Source organism: Pomacea canaliculata, linkage group LG3, assembly GCF_003073045.1.
Source record: "Pomacea canaliculata isolate SZHN2017 linkage group LG3, ASM307304v1, whole genome shotgun sequence".
In the NCBI taxonomy this organism is placed as follows: Eukaryota; Metazoa; Mollusca; class Gastropoda; order Architaenioglossa; family Ampullariidae; genus Pomacea; species Pomacea canaliculata.
Genome location: NC_037592.1, coordinates 9722969 through 9743376, shown reverse-complemented (window position 1 = coordinate 9743376; position 20408 = coordinate 9722969). Strand labels below are relative to the sequence as shown.

At 37.4% G+C, this 20408-nt stretch overlaps 2 protein-coding genes across 2 annotated transcripts in view; one reads left to right on the top strand and one right to left on the bottom strand.

The window, feature by feature from the left end:
- The window catches only part of LOC112560520 (tyrosine-protein kinase BAZ1B-like), a 32232-nt gene extending 23967 nt beyond the window's left edge, over nucleotides 1-8265 (top strand). Inside the window, exons 32-33 of the mRNA XM_025232436.1 lie at nucleotides 443-586; nucleotides 2114-8265. Coding sequence (XP_025088221.1) covers nucleotides 443-586; nucleotides 2114-2275 — 306 coding nt within the window. The 3' untranslated portion in view covers nucleotides 2276-8265. The remainder of the gene's footprint in view (nucleotides 1-442; nucleotides 587-2113) is intronic.
- A 345-nt stretch (nucleotides 8266-8610) lies between these two features.
- LOC112560521 (protein SPT2 homolog) lies at nucleotides 8611-20378 on the bottom strand. The gene is made up of 6 exons (XM_025232437.1): nucleotides 20033-20378; nucleotides 18012-18180; nucleotides 15452-17539; nucleotides 12261-12414; nucleotides 11964-12041; nucleotides 8611-11297 (listed from the first exon to the last, which is right to left on the bottom strand). The coding sequence occupies exons 1-6, from the start codon at nucleotides 20090-20092 to the stop codon at nucleotides 11198-11200; spliced, it is 2649 nt and encodes an 882-aa protein (XP_025088222.1). The 5' UTR covers nucleotides 20093-20378; the 3' UTR covers nucleotides 8611-11197.
- Nucleotides 20379-20408: the final 30 nt, after the last annotated feature.

Here is a 20408-nt window from a genome sequence, read left to right as displayed (position 1 = left end):
AGCCATTTAATCCTTTGTTACACAAGACTTAAATTCATGTGAAAAATGATTTTGCAAAGTGATAAACAGTGTCTTACATCAAGCTTTATAGAACTTTACAAAGGACATTTTACACGTGTTTGTTTATATTTCCCTTTATCAGATTTTAAGCCTCTTTAAAAAATAAAAGTATTTGATGATCAGTTTCTTGTGTTTTTTAAAAATATATAAAAATAAACAAATTTCGTAGTGTAACGTTAGTGTTTCCTTTAATTGCAATACTTTTGCAATGTCTGTCTAAACAATGCACTGTCAATGAAGTCAATGAAGAACAGTGGTTCCAGTTCCCTACATGTTTTACTGATATTGATTTGTGTTGATTTTATGTACTGATATTTTGGGTTGGGGGAATACTGGGGTAGAACATTTTGACTCACCTTATTGTGCAAATTTCTTTGTGCAGGTCCCTGATTACTACAGTATCATTCGCAAGCCCATGGATTTCCAGACAATGCAGAAGAAGTGTGCACGGCTGAGCTATTCTTCTCCGCAGGAATTTGTGGAGGATGCTATTCTTGTGTTCAGCAATGCTGCAACCTACAATCAGGTAATTTGTACACAATATTTAGGTTTTCAGCGATGCTGGCTGAGCACTAGTGAATGTGTTATTCTATACCTGTATCAAAAGACAGACAAGCATTGCAGAAATACAGTCAAACTTCTATAAGTCAAAGCTTTAATGGGACCGATGAAAAAAATAGTTACGGAAGATTCGAGTTGAGGAAGTTTGTTGAAAAAAAAAAAGTTTTTTTTTTCGCTGTGGACTTACCTTTATTTCTGCATGTGCTCACGCATCATTGTTCCCAGCAATAAAATCTGACGACAATTTCTCCATTTCTTTTAAAATAAATTTCTCTTCATTTCTTTTTACATAAATTTCTCTTCATTTCCTGTAATATAAACGAGTCAATGACAGACAGTGAGTCAAAATGTTCCATGGGTATTTCTTTGCGTGACTCGATCAACAAACAAACATCATTCAGCATGGTTCTTCAGGGACGGAAGTGATAGCGATTCACAGAATATATATAGAGAAAGGAGAATATGGGAGCCCAGGGTTGCATTCCACATCCTGCGGCCTATCTGGAACTCCAAGGCTTTATCTCTACACACCATCTTCAAAGCAAATGTAAAGTCAGTCCTTTTATGTGAATCTGAGACATGGTGTGTGACAAACACCATCACCAACAAGATTCAGGCATTTGCCAACAGATGTCTGCGCCACATCCTCAACATCAGATAGTCCGAGAAGATCTCCAATACGGATCTGTGGGAGAGAACCAATTAAAAATCTGCCAGCCAAGACATCAAGAAGCAGAAGTGGGGCTGGATCGGTCACAACCTGCGAAAACTGGCTGACAATTTAAGGAGACAAGCCCTGGGCTGGAACCCACAGACGTGGGAGATTGGGAGACCCACACAGACATGGAGGAGATTGGTCCACAGCGAGGCAGAGGTAGCTGGCATGTCATGAACCCAACTGGGAATGGACACCCAGACACGGATCTGATGGCATGGTGTAGTTATGGCACTGGGGGTGGGGGTAAAGGATAATAATAGGAAGAATGGTCGATGGGGGAGTACACGATTTTACACTTTCCAACGGATTTTCAAATGGTTTCATCATGCTGACTTGTGTGGAAGTTTTTTGGCTTGGCCGATTCGAGCTATGAAAGTTGAGTATACATTGCTTTAATGCGAAACCAACAATTGATGTTTAAAATTCAAGTTAGGAAGAATTTTGACTTACGGAAGGTTGACTTACAGCATTTCATCTCTTTAGCTTCTTGCTTAACAGATTGACTCTGCTAGAATTCGTCTTGGATGCTCACTGCCTGCGTCTTTGTCAGTCTTTATCCAGGGATTTTGTTGTTGTTGTTCAGTTGTATTGCTCTTCATTTAAAGTTTTGCTGATAAAGCAGTTACAGACATGCCTATTTCATTTTCTTCCATTTGTATAATTATATATTAGAAAAAAGCTAATGTGGCATATACAGAAACCCGTATTGTCTTTGGTTCTTATATGTTTTTATATTCCAGTGACACTGTATCTTTGTTCTGACTCTCGTTGCAGCCAAATAGCGAGGTGTATGAATGCATGCGGGTCATGGAACGGCTCTTCAGTGAACTTCTGGCCAAATATCTGCCTGGCTATGCCATCACCCAGGTCTTTGTGTCAGATGTTGGTGATAGCAGTACTAACAGTGCACGATTTCGTCGTTCTCGCAGAAATTGACCCTCTTCTTGCACAGGCTGATGGTTTTGAGGACTGCTTTGATGATGACTGACAAGGTTGGGTACCATCTATTAAGTTGGTTGCTTATGATGCACAGAAAGAAAGTTGCAACAGGCTCATTGTGCTGGCATCCGTGACTGCCAGATATTTGAATTTTGGCTGCTTGAACCACGCTCTTATCTCCAACATGGTTTCATTGTACTATACGGACAAAAAAGAACATTCTTCTCTACGTATCTTTTCAAGTAGAAAGCACATCAGTGTTATGCTTAACCAGTATGTGCAGTGCATTTACATTCTTTTTTTTTTTTTTTAAAAAGGTCATATGCATTCAATCTCATTTTGTCTGCTTGGTTCAGACAGTTCACGTTCTTTGACATGCCACTATTACATTCAATATACACATCTGGTGATCTTGACATTCGTATCAAATGTGGCACTTGCATCTTGCTACATGACCATGCCTTTTACCTTATCAAGATTGTCAGCTTCTGCTTTACACTGCAGTTCTTTCCATGTGGAATTTAGTGGAGCAGATAATGTGCCATACAAAAGCCAGCCAGCCAGCCAAGTTGTTGAATATGCTTGAGCTATGTTGATGTCTTCAGGGAGAGATCAGATGCCTTGATAGTATTGAGGAACAAAATGTACAGGTGGAGATTGATTTATATGCACATTTCACTGTTGTATAATGTTTTTTTTTCCCATCTCTTGCTTATTTACTTATACATGTTTAGGTGTATGTGTGCATGTGTGGGCACTTGGGATGCATGCATGTACATGTACAGCTGCATGCATCTGTGGACAGTTATTCATATGCATGCATGTTTTGCTTGAAGAAAGCAATGATATATTTTTAGCTGCCATAAAGATAGGTTGTGCTTTAAAATGATCTGGTTTTTTTTCTATATATTTTTCCTGGATGCTGTAAGCAGATGATTATCTCTTTATTAGTCACAGGATGACAAATATTGCTTTTTTGTGTTAATATCGTAATTCTACTTATTACATGCCTGCTGCAGACAGTACTACATTATTGTTGGCAAACTTTATCATGAAGCACTTGTTTAAAGAATAATTTCCTAATGAGAGATTTTGTATAACTCTGTTGCATTCAAGCAATTTTTCATGATATCCCAGAGGAGACAAACCACTACACTGTAGGACATTAGAGGATGGGACCAAACTACTTACCATTTCTCTTTAAAAGGACCCTTGCTTTCCTCTCAGGAATTAATTGTTTTTTCCCCTCAAGTCTCTCTCAAAATGGATTCACGTTTGCATGACTGGACTTGTCTTGCAGTGGAATTACTGTCTTGGTGCTAGGAAAGTTTGCAGATGTTTATATTACTACTTGAATCTGCGATTGCATCATCCTGATGGCACTAACTTTAAAAACTAACAAATTAACAGAAGCATTAGTTTGCTGTTTATTGCCAATCTGGTAAATAGCAAATGCTTATGATGATGATGTAGTTTTATAACGCGCTAGTATCCGCATCACAAAGATGCTTATGCTATGTGTGGTTGTGTAGCTGCAGATGCCTTTCTAATTTTAGAAATAAATGGTGGGGCACTGGTTGGGAAGGGCAAGGGTTAGGTTAAAAATGTGGTACACGTACAATTTTGTAAATGATGTCAACAGCTTTCTTATTTATTTTAGTAGTTAATAGAAATTTGCATGTCTCAGAACTAAGCAGAAAGCTGTTTTGATTAATAAGGTTGAAAGTGACACATAGGAGAGAAAAGTTGACGTAGCAGCAGTACAGTGTTTTGTCATGCATGAACTTATTTTAACTTTTTAAAAAAAATATTTAGACTGATCTAATTTTTCAATTACTAATAACTGCCAAGGGGAGGAGATTGATCAGATAGTGCAGCTTAAAGTGTGCAGACCCAGGTGATCAGCACAACTTTTGGACATAGTCTTTATTTGTGTACACTCTGATGTTTAGTTTTTGTAAATATTGAACTGGTCAATTATTTTTATTCTAAATTGTTCACACAAAAAACAGCACTCAAAAAGCCTATTTTGTGTTTATTGTGGTGGATACAATAAAGTTCTTTTTGTGGTAGTCATCGATGTCTTTTAAATGTATTTTTTTTTCTATTTGCTGAAATGGAGAAAATGTTAAGTAAAGATAGCTTTTCTGTAAACAAAACCAAACTTTCTTTATTGACTTCAACATGGTTTTATGGCAAGAAACATACTTTGTGCAATGATATTTGCAACCAAAGTACAGGCAAAACTTACTAAAAATCTGCAAGGAACAGATGATGTCAGATTAGACCACTTTTGTAGTATTAGTAGTAGGAGCAAAGTGACTCAGCAGTAAAAGCCTTTCCTTTTTAAAAACTATGCCGAAATCTGTTTTAATGTTGAAATTGACAACTGGCTGACTAATATCATAATTTTGGTTCTACTTAATTTCTACATGAATCTTCTAAGATTTGCTTCTTCACTCTATTGGTGCTTTTGTTAAAGGAGAACATAAAAAAAAAAGTTTAAATGTTATTTTGGCTAATAGCCTATGTTTATTGAAGCTGCTGGGTTGATAACTGTTGTCTATGAGGTATGTCATTGAGAATAACATACAGATTTTAACTGTGCTGAATTATTTCTTCTATACTGAATTTTTTTTTCCCAGTAAATAAAATTAGTCTTTTTTCTATAGGCTTATTCTGTTTTCACATGGTTGCCTACTATTTGTACTAATAAACAGCAGGGTAACATACTTGATCTTTGTAACTGTTGTTAATAAATAGAATAGTAAAAAACTGAAAACAAAGTGCTGTTAAGTTTGGTACTCTGACTTAATCTGTTTCCTGAAAAGACTGAAACTTTATCAACGGAGACTGGATTTAGCTATTTTGCATTTTGCGTCTACTTGTATATAGTCTTTAACTGCGGCCACCATTGCCGGACATTTATTGTCGTATTGGTAAGAGCAACCAACATATCTGACATAAGCTTGTCAGCAAATTTTTTTATGGCGTAATGGATTGTTGGTCTATAGAAGTGCCCATGTACACTTTGAGGTGTTAAAACAACCCATCACATCTTGTAAAAATTCAATACAGAAACTTTTCTTAGATCAGGCACATGCTACTTAATCATGCCAGCATTTAAACATGTTCAGGGGATATTTGACAATAGGTTATTCCTTGAGCACATTTGGATTTACAAGATGTTCAAAGTTAATGGCATACTGTTCTTAATTACACGATGATTTGCATTTTAGTTTGAAGTAGCTGTTAGAAGGTAGCCAACATGCAGTCCTGAAGTATTTAATTTAAAAAAAAAAAGTTGTGCTTTATAATTAACACTGTGTAAACACTGGTGATGGTTGTCATAATGTTCTTTTGATTTGCTTTAATTAGAATGTATGTACAACACATTGTGTGCTTGGGTTTTTATACAAAAAAAAAAGCAAGGTTTAACCCCCCCACACTCCAAAAAATGTATGATTTATTTTCATTTTGTTGCACATTTTATGTCAACTATTATTGATGTTTGTAATGTAGTTGGCCTTATATATCAGTTGCCACTGAATTTAAGGGTTTCATGAAGATTAAAACCACATTAGGCATTATGGTAAATTGTAGCAAAATGTTTACTTTTTTAAACCTAATTCATCTGGATATTTTGCATCAATCTTCTTTTTTGCGGAATTATAATATGCTCATGTTATTTTCTGGACATCAGATCACAACATTTTATGCATTTTCCAACTTTTTCCCTTTATCTGAAGCCGGTGTTCTTCATACATTAATGCAAGTTTGGACTGTGAGCTGGACAGGAGTGATAAAGTAGACTGTTTTCACTAGGTTTTGTTTGTAGCCTTGTAGTGGCTCCATAGGAAGGCCCAGCTGTGCCTGAATCTCCATGGTGTTTTCATTTAGAAGTATTGTGATATAAAACTTCCTTTAATATGAATGAGGTGTAAATAAATCCCCACTAACCTGAATGAGGTGACAATTTTGTCACAAGTCTGACAAAAAGTAAAACATTCTGCATGTTAAGGGCTATTTTTAATAATAATAGTATTATAATTTATTATTCAACCAAACAAAATTGTTGTTTAAAGCATTTTCCTTTCACATAAAAGCTAATACAAGAAGACCTTTAGAATGGAAAATAATATGTGGGACAGAAAAATCAGCAGTCAGTGGGCTGTGGCTCAAAAACTCAAATATTTTTTAGCACAATCACTTTTACCTTTTAGGCTTACATTGACTGTATACAGGTAGTCCTCGACTTACAACGCTGATCCGTTCTTACACGGTGTCGTAAACGTAAGTCGGATCATACGTTCATACAGTACTGTACCATAATAACAGCACAGTACTGCAAACACTTATATCCAAACACCTATCCTAACACAGTACCCTACATAATTATCAATAAACATAAGTACAGTAAAATATTGTGCAGTACAGTATGTTTTGTTATCACTGTCGCTTTCATAGGAGCAGATCCTGTCACATGTTCAAGGATGCGATCTTTATCCTTGATAATCATAGCGACAGTCGAACAACTGAGTCCTTAGGACCTGCCAATTTTTGTTGCTATTTCCCCCTTCTTAGATTGCCTTATGACTTCCGCCGCACGTGGAATGTGGCGCACGTACAGTTCGACTTACGACGCTAAACCTCGTAAGTCGGAATGAGCGTAGTATAAAGCGTCGTAACCATGAAACGACGCAACTCGAGACCGTCGTAACCCGAGGACTACCAGTACTCTATTGAAGATGGAACTCGATTCACACATTAGCTTAAAGCAGTATGTGCTTCCATATTACCTTGCTGTGTTGCAATTTATAGTTCAATCAAACATGAATAGTTGATAATCTACGCTTGCTCACCTGATGAGTGAGAAATTCTTAACTGTAAAGAGCTGAACCAGGATGACTATCATAATCTGCAAGTTTTTTTCCCCCTACCTTCGATAGGTGCTGAGCTGTTTGTGCTTAAGACACATGGTTTTCCTTTTACATCTTTTGTGTTTAACCTAATTGTACTATTCCCCCTAACTCCACACACACAAAATAGTTCAGTCAGGTGTTAAAAAATGCAGAAAGTGGATGAAATCTATTTTTTGATTTTAGTCTTATGTTAGATAGTTTTCTCTTTCTTCTCCTCAATCTGTTGCCATATGGCCTTGCTGCTGACAATGTATAGTATTCAACAACCAACCAGCCAACCTCCTCCAATCTCGACAGGTGGCAGCCAAATTAGATTTGCCAGTCTTGGAATGCACCACTTAAGAGTATTCATAAGCTGCTTTGCCACAGAACTAAAGAGCTTTGAAAAAAAAAATCACTCGTTTAGGAATCACAACAAACTAGATGCTTATAAATAAGCCTAAACTAAACATTGGAGAGCAAGAAGCAAATAGCTTTGTACCTTTATGGCCCCAGTAAGATGGTGCAGGCTAAGTATAGAAAAGTGCCCCCTTTTTTTTAGGAGGAGCTGGTGGTTCAATTGAACTTGATTTTAGAAGGATCCCTACCCCGAACTTTGTCTTTTCAACTAGAATCAGGACTGCTGCTGTGACTAAGTAAACACAGCATCCCAAGATTTTGCTGTACTGTTTTGGTCTTGCTCAACTTTGGATGCTAAAATCCGAGTCTCAGACGGCAACCAGTTGTTTCATGTTGTCATTGACTTTTGTGTCTCTTGGTCAGGCATGCAAGGACACATGCACACGCAAACAATCTGTAGCTGATCTGTACATGTTAATTTGCTTTGTACACATAATTCTTTGAAAGAAAGTATTTTGTATAAAGAAGCTTGTATCTATTTGTCATGTGAAATGAAAAGCTAGATTAAAGAAGTGAGCACCTTATTGCTGAATGCACTGACATGAGAAGAAAGTAACGTGTACAAAGCTGTAAGTAGAGGTGGATTCATTGTAACTTGTATGATGTGTGTGAATGTTTTTATTTTGTGGATATACTTGTCTGGAATTAAAGTTGTGTAGTTTTATATTTGACTCTGTTTCATAATTGCTCATCCCTCTAAAACTACAGTTACGAATAGCTTTTAGATATAGCCTGGTAGTAGTAGAGGCACTGAATGCTTCACATGTCTAGAAGACATCACCTGAAGGGGCAAGACAAATGTCTCCTGACACCTTCGACTTGTCATAGATCAGGTACCCATTTCTGGTAGACAATTGTTGGGTGGATCAGTTTTCTAGCCACAGCAACCTAACAGTCAAACTCACTAACAGGAATCAAAACCTCCCATAACTGCCCTAATAAAAAAAAAAGAAAGAAAATGGGGAAAAAAAAACCCAACCCACAAAGTTAAGTATGAAAAAAGCTTTCAGGAAGTTTTTATACTGTTGTATTTTTATTAGACCTTTCAGCCAAAATTCAGTTCCTCTTGAACACAGTTTCAGATTTGAATATAGAAATCGCAGGCACGTCCAGAACATTCACTTGTATATATATATACACACATCAGTAAGAATTTGGTACCACTGTTGCCCAGTCTCTATACTTCATCATGAAAAGCCGTTGCTGAATGCCACTTATCTAGCTTATTACGCCAATCATCAGAATGCAGCAACTTGCCCATTCTTGGGAAAAAGTGCAAGTATAAATCAACATAAAAATGATGCATTATTTACTATCTGGTATCACAGATATCAATGCAGGTGAACAATGCAAACAAGGAATACTAATCTGCAATTTTAAGTTGCTATAGTTTTTGAGATGCTTGTTCCATCACATATCAATTGCTTTTAGGATAATTTACATCACCACACATTATAATAAACCTATTTACAAATTTACTAGTAATAATTTATACTGCACAATAATATCGTTTTCATTTCCAAAGTCCTGTAGATGAAACTTTCACTGATTTGTTTCTGTGACAATTCAAAATTCGTATCCATGATAATCATATATCAGTCCCATATAATGATCAGTTCAATCAAAAAAACTAATTGAAACCATCATTAAGTGTCAAACCATACAATCTTAACACTTCTGAAAGGTTCTGCACATTAAACAATAATAAAATTTCCACTAGTCATTTAGGCTACTTGCAGGATGCAAACTACTAAAATGCAACTAGATGAGCAAACATGTCTTCTTAGGAAAGTTACAGGCATACATCAGAACAGTGAAATGCTCTATGGCAGTGATGCCCAACCTTTTTCGACCTGCGGGCCATACACATTTCCGACATGCATGTCACGGGCCGCTTCACCGCCAAAAATACAAAAAAAGAAAAAAATAGAGCAGATACCATTTTTATTACAAGCAAGTTGTACTTATGTTGTAATTAGTGGGATATTTGAAGTTGTTTACCCGAAACCAACTTCTGAATGTCCGGCTGCATCGTAGAGACACCAAGTCAGAGCACTGAATTGAAATGTTCATCCATCGAAAACAAGATTGAGAGACACCCCTACGTGGGGATAAATACTTCTTCCCTTTTTTCCCCCCGTTTTTTAGGTATTTTTTTTAAATTACTAACATGCCGATTGGGCCGGATATGGCCCACAGGCCGTAGGTTGGGCATCCCTGCTCTATGGGATGAACATCATAAACTCTGCAAGTGAAGTTGTTCTATGCAAGCAATTGCCTTTTCACTGCCCAGCACCACGTGAAAAATTCCAACAATATGATAATGTAACAGCAAAATTAGGCATTTTAATGCACGTACGAGTTTTCACCGCTGTGCATGCGTGAAACAGGAGAAAAATGGGCTGCATTTGATACTTCAGCAAGTGTTACAAGTGGAAACCAAAGTCTCTCAGTAAATCATACAATAATACTTGTAAGTTTCTGTTCTTTTCTAACAAGTGAGGCTAAAAGAAAATGTTTAGACTCTACTACAAAACAAAAGTAGGTTCCATACCATTCATTAATCTACATTCATGCAAATGAATAAATAGATCACAATATGGAAAGAATCTGAACTAAGGATAAAGGCAAATCCTTAGCAAAGGTATCAATTGCTTCTATAGCAATGGAATTATCTTGATAACCTTGCCTCACTTCATAGCAGGGCAGATTCACCCTAAAGTTAGTCTCAGATAAGGGTTATATATCAGATAGCGCTACACTTTTTCTTATTATTATTCCAGTTTCCACGAGTTATCGCCTTTTCTTTTCGGTTGTCTTGATTGTTTTTTTTTAAAAAATGTGTCCCTATTATTCTTGCTATAATTAGTAGCATCATTTGTAAAGCGCCATTAGGACTTATATTTAAATCTCTAATATTAAAGCTTAAGTCCTCCCCTTTTTTTCCCTTTCTTTTGTTTACTACCATGCCACCTCAGATTAGTGATGAATGATAGCTGATTAAATGTTATGCCTCACCATTAATCCACACCTGAAGCCTTCTACCCCAAGTAGACATATGGATAATTTATGCTACATCAAAGTTCTGATTTGCTAGAATGGACAATGATTTTATAGCTGTCACTGATCTGATCTATCTCCTTCCTACTAATACACATGATCTTAGGCCACAAGATCAGTATAAATACATACCAGACTATTCATGTCCACCACACATTGGGCACATCCAAATCGCTACCCCCACTCTATTTTGAATAAACTTTAAAATGTTTTGTGGTTATTTCTGATGGAAGTTTGCAAACAAGGTTAGACTTTGCGACCTTTGTGAGGATAGTGAGCAGGAAAAAGGGTTCACCTTTTCTGCCACCTCTTGCATACAGCTGAATGCCACCACACCAGTCTCATCATTCTTAACCCTCAAGCACTACACTGCACACCATCTTGACGCTGCCTGGGCTGGATCTGCAGACTCTGGGAGAGGGTTTCTTCCTTCAACACAAATGATGGATCCCATTCCTCAGGTTGAAGCAAATGCTATCACTCCAGTATTGCACTGCTCACATCAAAGAAGATTCATCCTCATCCTCATGAAAAGGGATCATCTACGGGACAGCATCTTTTTTTTCGCAGCCTTTCTGCGCAGTTCTTCTTGCTCACGCTTTATGTCTTCTAGATCTTCCTGTTTACCAAGTTTGGCACTGAAATGAAAGGAAAAGTCAAAATGTAATTATTGTGTCCAGGCAAAATGTTCATACTTCATTAAGCAGAGAGAAACAATAAACAGACTTTGTATACATTGTATTTCCTGGAAAGTAAGACCTAACCTAAAAATAAGCCCTAGAATGATTTATCAGGATGCTCGTGATGAAACACCCTAAAAAAAACCACACACACCTACCCTAAATATAAGCTCTAGTTAAGATCGTCAGTCGGATGGATTTTGTCTATTAAAACAGATGATGGATGTACTGCATTACAAATGTAAATAAATATTAAATTAATGCTAAAACAAATGATAATATAAATTATAATTAAAATGCCCAGTGGGAAATGGAGTCACAAGAAATTCAGAGTGGAATTCAAGGTTTAGAGACCTATGACAATGCTCCAGAAGATGTCCTGAATGTATTAAAACAAATGTAGATTGTACTTTTCAAGGAAACAGTGTATTTGTGTCTTGCATCTCCACGATCAGATTAGAAAAGACATTTAAAATAAAAAACAACACCTGAATAGGAATTACTGACAGATGGTGAGTTGAGAGGGGAGTAATCAAAAGTCTAAACAAACAATACAAAATATCTTTATTAATCCTCTTACAGGAAAAGTGTCTGCAAACAGTAGCATTAGAAGTAATTTCTCACCTCCTTGCTTCTTCTTTCATGACTTGTGAAAAACTGGCTTCCATGCAGTCATCATCATCATCATCAACATAACGGTATCTGTTGTAGACAAAACTTTGGAATTATTCTTTTTCTCTTCAGTGAGACCATTTTTTTAAAATTGCATGTACATATCATTCATTTCTTTATGTCAATCATGTAATAATACAAAAACCAACAATGTACAGCTGTTCACACTTCTTGTGCAAAATTGTTTTAACTTCTAAAGCCTTTTCATGGCTGAACTCTCTCAACAAGTACAAAATGTACTAAACTTACTTTCGTTTATCATAACCAAACAGCTGCCGGATAGTTCCAGACACAGTATCCATATCTTCTGTTCCTTCATCGTCAATGAAGTCTGCCATATCATCATCATACTCTTCTTCCTCTTCCTCTTCCTCACTGTCAATGACCATTTTTCTTTTTGGGGCTGCAGAAAAAATTCATAATAATAAAAAGTCTCAAACAAGAGGTAAAGACTAACATATGAACTGTTATTTTGGTATTTTTCTGCATTTGTGTGTGTGCAGGCAAGTGAGACACAGAAAAGTGCATGATACTAGATCTGGGGTGGGGAACCTTTTTTTCCTCTAAGGGCCAATTTGACAGTCAACATCATTTGTGGGCCATACAAAATTATCTACTTAAAAATGAGCCTGCTCCATTTGGTCAAGCTGTAGATTTGCAACGGTGTGTTGACACTTTTGTGTACAATCGCAGCCCACCTTTTACTGCTGTCCTCTGAGTCACCACAATCTGCCTTTTTGTAATAAGGCGCACGAAAACTATGCTCTGTCACTATGAAAAGCAAAGTGAAACAACTATAGGAGTCTGTAAACTATTTGTTTATAATTAAAAAGTTCCTAGAGGAGACAGTATTTAGGAACAAAACCTTTTTTTCCCTAAATGTACTTTTCTGTTTGTAGTTGTGCAGTGAAAGTGCATTAATAATGATAATGACTATCTGGTACACATGTCCTCCTGATAGAGAAGTTTATGGCATTTACAAAATGTCTACTCACGTACTAAACACAGCTCTGATTGCAAATGCACAAATAAACTCACAAGCCCAAACCAGTTTTTACCAGCCAACACTTTTTCATTTGTTCGTCTTTTGGAAATCCATAAAAGGATGATGTTGGATACTTGTAGGTTAAGGTACACATCAATGTTGATGACCATTTTAAAAAAAAAATATATGAGCTGATATAATAAAAGAATGCTATGCGTATCAACAGCCGACATCAAACAAGAAGTAATCTCTTGTAGGCTTGGAGTAAAGGTCATTCATCAGGAATCTGGGATTTATAGTCACTGCAGACATGATTCTTGATAAACAAGTGACAGCTGTCTGTCAGTCCACCTATTATAAACTATATAAAATCAGCATCTCCCTCACATTCTCGTTACATGCAGTATCAACATTCTTGTCTGCGCATTTGCACTTTCTCGGCTTGATTACTCCTTGCTTGCTGGCTGCCATGCATACCTTGTTCACAAACTCCAGAAAGTACAGAACTCCTCTGCACGTCTGGTGCTTAGAGCCAAGAAGTGGGACCATGCCACCCATCTCCTTTATTTTCTGCACTGCCTACCCATCCATTCTTGCATCCAGTACAAACTGTGCTGTGTTTTGATTTCTTTGCTGGCTCCTGCCCTATTTCTCTGAACTTCTCTTCCCTTACGTCCCAGCCAGACAACTACACTCCTCATCTGACGACCATCTCCTAACTATTCCTGTCACTAGAACAACATGTCATCACAGGATTTTTAGTTACTGTGCAATGAAACAATGGAACTCTCTCCCTTTCCATATCCGCAACAGAATCCTTTCAATGTGGACTGAAAATGCACCTCTGAATCATTACTTATAACAACAGTTCACACAATACTAGTCCTTTTGCATAACCTTCCCCCATTTTCTGTTTATTCCTACTTCCCTGCTCATCTTGCTTTTGCAAAATCATAATACTCTCAGTTATTGGTACTTGGATCCTCTTTATGTCTTTTTTTTTTGCATTTGTCTTTTATTTGTCATTAGTTCTGTTGTTTATCCTTCCATTGTTCATATGTTGTTTGTTTGTTCTTCTGTCCCTTGTATGTTGCTTGCCCATGTATCGTTCTTGTTCTTAAGCACTAAGAGCATGCTCTTTAGGAGTGTGGGTGTGCACTATATAAATTTTGCATTTATTATTATTAAAGGTCGCGTATGCATAATTCTCAAAAAAATCGTCTATATAGGCCATAAACAGTGGTTGAGAAGCATATGTCTGTCCCATCATATACTCGTATGCATCCTGCCAATCCCTGTAATTGATGTCCCTCATAATTTGTTATTATTATTCACTTGAGATACATTTATATTGCTGTGAAAAAAAGCTTAGTCATGCATTTACTGAAATCTGTAATTGCCTTGGTGGGCTGAATTAAATGATTTCATAAGCCATATGCAGCCTGTGGGCTGGACATTTCCCACCCCTATGCTAGATGATAGACAACCACCATACTGCTCCTTCGAATTTCGTTATGGTGAAGGTTTTGCACCACACCAAAAGTCAATTCATCCCAGCTATGTCCATTTTGTCCCAAAACTGAAAACCCAAAACGTCCCAAGCCAAAAGACGAATTGATCACCACTATGACTACCTGATCAGCAACATCTCTGTGACAAACCTCCAAAATAGCTAAGAATAACTAATGTCGGTCAAAACAAAGTCTAGACTAAATTGATAGCTAGCAATAAATGGCCAGAGTACATTTGTCACCTCAACCGCCCAGACCAGTCTTTTGAGTCTGGGACAGTTTACAACAGAGCATGATTAAGAAATAATAATAATAATTATGTGGATTTACACAGTATATTTTCAACATTTTTTTTGAAGTGGGTTTCACAAATGATGAAAGTGGTGTGTTAATGCACTACTATAGGATGATACGCTCAAGCTAAATGAGTACCCCATCAGAAAATCTCTGTGTACAGTAATAATAGTTTAAAAAAAGTCAAAATGCAAGTTCACAATAAAACGATGACAAAATCTTTTTTAATTTAAAAGATTGTTTAAAGAGAAAAATCATGTTTATTTGCTATTGTGAGACACATTCTCTGCATGCCTATTGCCAAGTGGCCATTTTTGTTTAGTAAACTGGTGGCTAAACTTATTTGCATGGCTTTCTTTAAAATAGGCAGCTGAGCTTGCATATCTATAATTGCTTATCAAACAACATATGGCTCTTTTGTTAGTATCTGATGTTAATAACTGCTTGTTTCATCGATAGTCGATTTGTATTTTGGGCTTGGGGTAATTTGAGTTTTCGATTTAGAGATGAAATGGTCCTACCTAGGACAAAATGGACATAGCAGGCTGGGATAAATTGACTTAGGACATAGGGCAAAACGACTGGCAACCGCTTAATTAAATATACAAACAAACATCTAGAGTGAAAGGAACAACTAGTTTTCCACTCACCTGGAGGTTTACTTTTGTACTCTGGTCTGTTGAAAAGTGAATCCCATGCATTAGATGCTTTGCCTTGGCCACCAAAAGTCTGGGAGTGAGATGCCGGCATAGATTCTACTGAAGAATCCTCCTCGTAAGGGGCTGGCCTTTTTCCCCTTTTTTCCAAAGGCCCTGCACTTTGCTTTCCTGGGCGGGTTGATGACTGCTGACTAATGTGTTGCATCATGGCACGAGGTTTACTAGCGATGACCCCAGGCCTATTAGGGTCAGGTTGACCAGGCCGGACAACTGGTCTGTTGGGTTTTGAAGCCTCTTGCACAGAACTTTTAGAAGATGAACGAGAATCTCCTGCCACAGGATATTTCCGGTCCATTTTTCCAACATCATATGAATTTTCATTACTCCCATTCAATTTGTGGTTAACTGAATTTACAGCACTTCCTGAACCAGTTGAGGTGCTAGACATGCGTGCAGGCTGAGCACCTCTGGACTGTGGCTGTTGACTGCTTGATGATGTTACCCTGTCAGCCTGTCCATTTAAGTGTTGAGTTTTCTTGCCATTACCACCCTCTTCTCCATTGTTAAACCAGTCCTTGTATTCCTTACTCTTGACCCGTTCCTCTCTAGCTCGTTGCCTGTCTATCTCGTCTTGTGTCATGGGTCGTGATTCTTTCTTCTTTGGCGCCACTTCAACCATGACAGGTACTGCTTGCTTCTGCTCAGCCATTTTCAGCAAGTCAGCAAAATTCATTAGTGATGGAGGTGGCCGTGGCCGTGGTTTGACTTTAGGTTTCGGCCTGTCTCTCACTGGACTTTTCCGGTCGTGCTTGGAAGAATGTTTTAAGTCTGAAGTAAGCTTTGAATGTGTGGATGAGGATAAGCGATTCTTTGGTGTCATCCCATGAGAGGTTTTGGGCTGTTTGTTACGTTTTGGTTGTTTGGCAGGTTTTGGCTCTGGCTCTGCCTCAGGCTTGGGTTCAGGTCTTCTGAGACTGGGTTTCTCTTCTAGTGAATAAGGCACTGGCTCCAAACAAGAGCCGGAAAAATCTGAACCAAGCCCAGCCAGGTCACCTCTGTTCCGGCGTGATTTCCTGGCTTTAGCTTCCTCTTTTGATGCACGTTTTCTCATACCTTTTATATCATCACCTGATGTATGTTTGGCAAGTATAGCCTGAAGCCTGGCTAAAGTTTTTTCGCGCTCTTCCATGGACACACCTTGACGCACAATGTTAGGTTTCAAATGGTGACGAGATAGTGTGGTAAACTTACATTCTTCAGTGCTGGGATCTGGGTTGGTGCCTTGCTTGTCAGATTCTGCATTTGACTGGGATGACTGCTCTCCAATGCTGATCATTGGCTTCTTCTCTGATAACTGTCCCTTTCCTCCAGCTGAGTGACTCTCCCTGCTAGACTTGCTCAAAGAAGAGTTTGATGAGTGTGCAGTCTTGCTAGAGGTATGCTTGTCAACAAAGTTGTGGCTACTCTTGTGATCATGGTCTAAAGACTTGTCCCGATGCTTTCCTGAGAGATTTTCATCTTTTCTATGGTTTTCTGAGCTACTCTTGTCACTTCTAGATTCTCTGCTGCTGGATTTGTGTGTGCTTTTATGAGACTGGCTGATGTGGTGTGAGTTCCTATTGGAATCATTTTCTCTATCTGTGTGCCTTTCACTGTGCGATACTTTTCTGTGTTCACTGGATGAAGAGTGTTTATGTGAAGATGAAGCTGCCTGTTTGTCAGAAGACCCACCTAGGGATACCTTATCTAATAACCTGTAACTATTGGAAGATTTCTTAGAATGCCTATGTCCTACATCTGGCTTGTGCTTTTGGTTGGAAGAATTAGAGCTGTGATGTTTACTTTCCAATCTATCATCAAACTCTGACAAATCTGCCTCGGCCACAAGGTCCGAGTCCAAAGAAAATGAACCATCACTCAGCACTTCTCTGTGATGAGGTGGGGAAGAACTGGTTTCTTTCTGGTCATCTTCCAACACAAGTTTTTTGGGAATCCGAAAAGTATTCTTCTTCTTCTCCTCCCTGATACGCTCTTTCTCCAGACGTCTTTCTTCTTCTTCTCTATGCCGTTTTTCCTTCTCTGGTGGAAAAAAAGTAAATGCAAAAAATAAACAAATAAATAAATTTTAAAAAACCTGCCAAATCCAGTGTCATAATGCTTTACCATTCCTATCATTACTGGCACTTAATTGTTAATATGAAGAGGTGAACACAACTGCAAGCATTAAAAGGGGTATGCACTTTTTCTTTTCTTCAGGATCCAGATGACGAAGAAGTCTGACATGAGTAATGAGAAAAAAAGAAAAATGATGCACAATATACAAAAGATGTAAGCTAGTTATCAGTCTATTTTGAAACACTTTCTTTCTCTTCTCTTTTTTATGACTATGCCAAAGAAAAGTGGCATTAATAATACAGAGAAAAGAAGACAGCAAAAGCTTGGATAGGTGAGCAGACAGTTAAAAAAAATGTGACAAGAGGGGGTGATGGGAGGTTTTAAGTAGTTTTTATATTAAATGTAGCAAATATTTTCTTATCATTACACTTCTCACCTCTTTTTCTCCTTTCTCTTTCTTCTTCCATATATTTTCTCCTTTTTTCTTCTTCTTTTTCCTCCAGTAGTTTTTTCAGAACATCAGACTTTGGTTCTGCCCGCATTTCATTTTTGTGATCTCGCTTAGCAGGGGGAAGCTGTGCTTTTAAGAATTTACTGTGCTGTGGCTGAAAGAAGAAAATCGTAAAATTTATCTAACTCACAACGTGCAAAAAGCTAAACAGATGTAAAATATATATATTAAGTCTTATTTTTACATCAGTGTTAAAACACAATAAAATGTTATTCAAAGAAAATGATTTGTTTAACAGTTAACTTTTCTTAGAAATATTTTCTCCAGCAAAAAATTGTGTTTAAGGGTGGAAGTTTTCCGTCTGGACAGAAGAGAATGGTATCGCCCATGCGAGGGAAGGTAGGAGTTCATGCGGTGTATGCGGACTGCTATCGGCCAGTTGTCTCCAATTACTACCCGGACAATAGGCAGGGTAGACATCACAGGCACCGCCAACTAGCCTGGCAATAAAACGTATTCCTCGCCCGACCAGTACTTGCTGTAGGGTCTGAGAGCTGAAGTGAAATGACTTCTATCTGAACATACTGTCATGGTTAGGACTGAATGTATTCTCAACAAACAAATAAAACTAGTATAGAGAGAAAGATGAACAGCGCAAATGACACAAACATAAAGACAACTGAATTTTCAAAACTTATTTTTATTGCTTTTTTGTCTTTCTCTATATCTCTTATCTTTAATAAGCAGGGATATCAATATTTGGCTTGTAGTCAATGATTACATGTATGGTCTATGTGTGCATTCCACAGAAGTTTTGAGTGCAACATGTGTGTATGCTAGTGTTCACACTGTAGTATTATTATTTTATTTTCCTGTTGTTATATATACTTTGTTTCTTAAACTCTGAATCTGGGAAATGACAGTCGTGTCCATCTCATGAATTCAATGTCCTTTCTACTAGACCATTTTCTTACCACACTCTGCACTTCTGTGACAGCTACTCATCATGCACTTCTGGGAAGTAATCTATAAATGCCAGTCACCAGGGGAATAAACTGAAAATGTTGAATATTATCGTCCCTTATAAGTAAAAAAAAAATATAGAGATATAAAGAAAAACAGACAAAAGCACTAAAAATAACTTGTTAAAATTCAGTTGTCTTTGTGTTTGTGTCATTTTTGCTGTTCGTCGTTTCCTCTCTTATTTTTCTCTCTATTTTATGGAGAATACATTCAATTGTTGGTCCTAACCCTGACAGTATGTTCAGTTGGAAACTGTTTCACTTCAGCTTTTTAAATGAGAAAGACGTTTTATTGCTAGGGTTAATGCCTGTGATCTCAACCCTGCCTCAGGGTCAGGGTAGCAATTAGGGAAAAGTGACCACTTGTAAAAGTCAGCACTGTGTACTCCTACCTTCCCTCACACTGATGAAACCATTTAGAAAAATGACCACAAGAACTTCTGCCTTTAAGCCATGCTCATAATTTGACTAACTTAAATTATATCAAAGTAAAGTGATATTTTATATACAATTTACTAAGTCCCTCAAAAGTCCAAAATTCTGTTGTCTGACTAGGAACTTATGTAGCAATTAAAATAATTAAGGGTGAAAATATGTCATCCATTATAAACATGCCTGATTACTTTGTAATATTACTGCTTTTGTGCTAACAAATTTTAAGCTTTTGCATTGTGTGTCAGAGTATTTTCTCAGTGTCTTGTGTCCAAATGAGTTTTTCTTTTTCTCCAAGAACCGTGGAGCTCCCAATCCAGCCGAACATAATCAATGGCTAACAAGGGAAGAGATATAGTTGAAACTTTAAAGCAAATGACTACAATTTTTGAAAAGAAGCTTTTGCCCTTTACAACGAGAACATAAATTAACAGGCAATGGGTAATACTGCAGTTGCGTATTCAGTAAAATTAGCCTACGCACCATCAGCAATGAACGAAAATTAAGAACTAGCCCAACACTAAACCATTACCAATAAAAGATAAATAATACCTTGCTTTCTTTTGACTTTTGGTTCTCCTCCGCATACATCAGTAATTCTCTGAAATCCATACTGATGGCCTACAGATAAATGAAAATGCACTGACTATGCCGATTCTCCTCCGACCCTTCGAGAACGGAGTACACGTCCACTTTCGCCTAAGCGATCCTGATATATTTTCATGTTTCTTTTCTTGAAGAGCTCAACAGAGCTAATTGGTCTTACCATGAACTAATACATGTCCATGGTCTTACTAAATATGCATAATAATACATTATGTTTAAGAAGACGACTCGAAGATATAGCCATTTCAAGATAACAGAAGACAAGCAGACTATTTAATCATGTTATTATGTCTCGTTATTATTGAACATCCCGGATTAGACG

Excerpts from the sequence above, each read along its gene's own strand:
- LOC112560521 (XM_025232437.1), bottom strand. The coding sequence starts at position 20,092 with ATGGATTTCAGAGAATTACTGATGTATGCGGAGGAGAACCAAAAGTCA. Across the intron at positions 17,540-18,011 it reads AAGAGAAAGGAGAAAAAGAG|AGAAGGAAAAACGGCATAGA; the intron begins GTGAGAAGTGTA and ends TTTTTCCACCAG. Across the intron at positions 12,415-15,451 it reads GTACAAAAGTAAACCTCCAG|CCCCAAAAAGAAAAATGGTC; the intron begins GTGAGTGGAAAA and ends TTTTTTCTGCAG.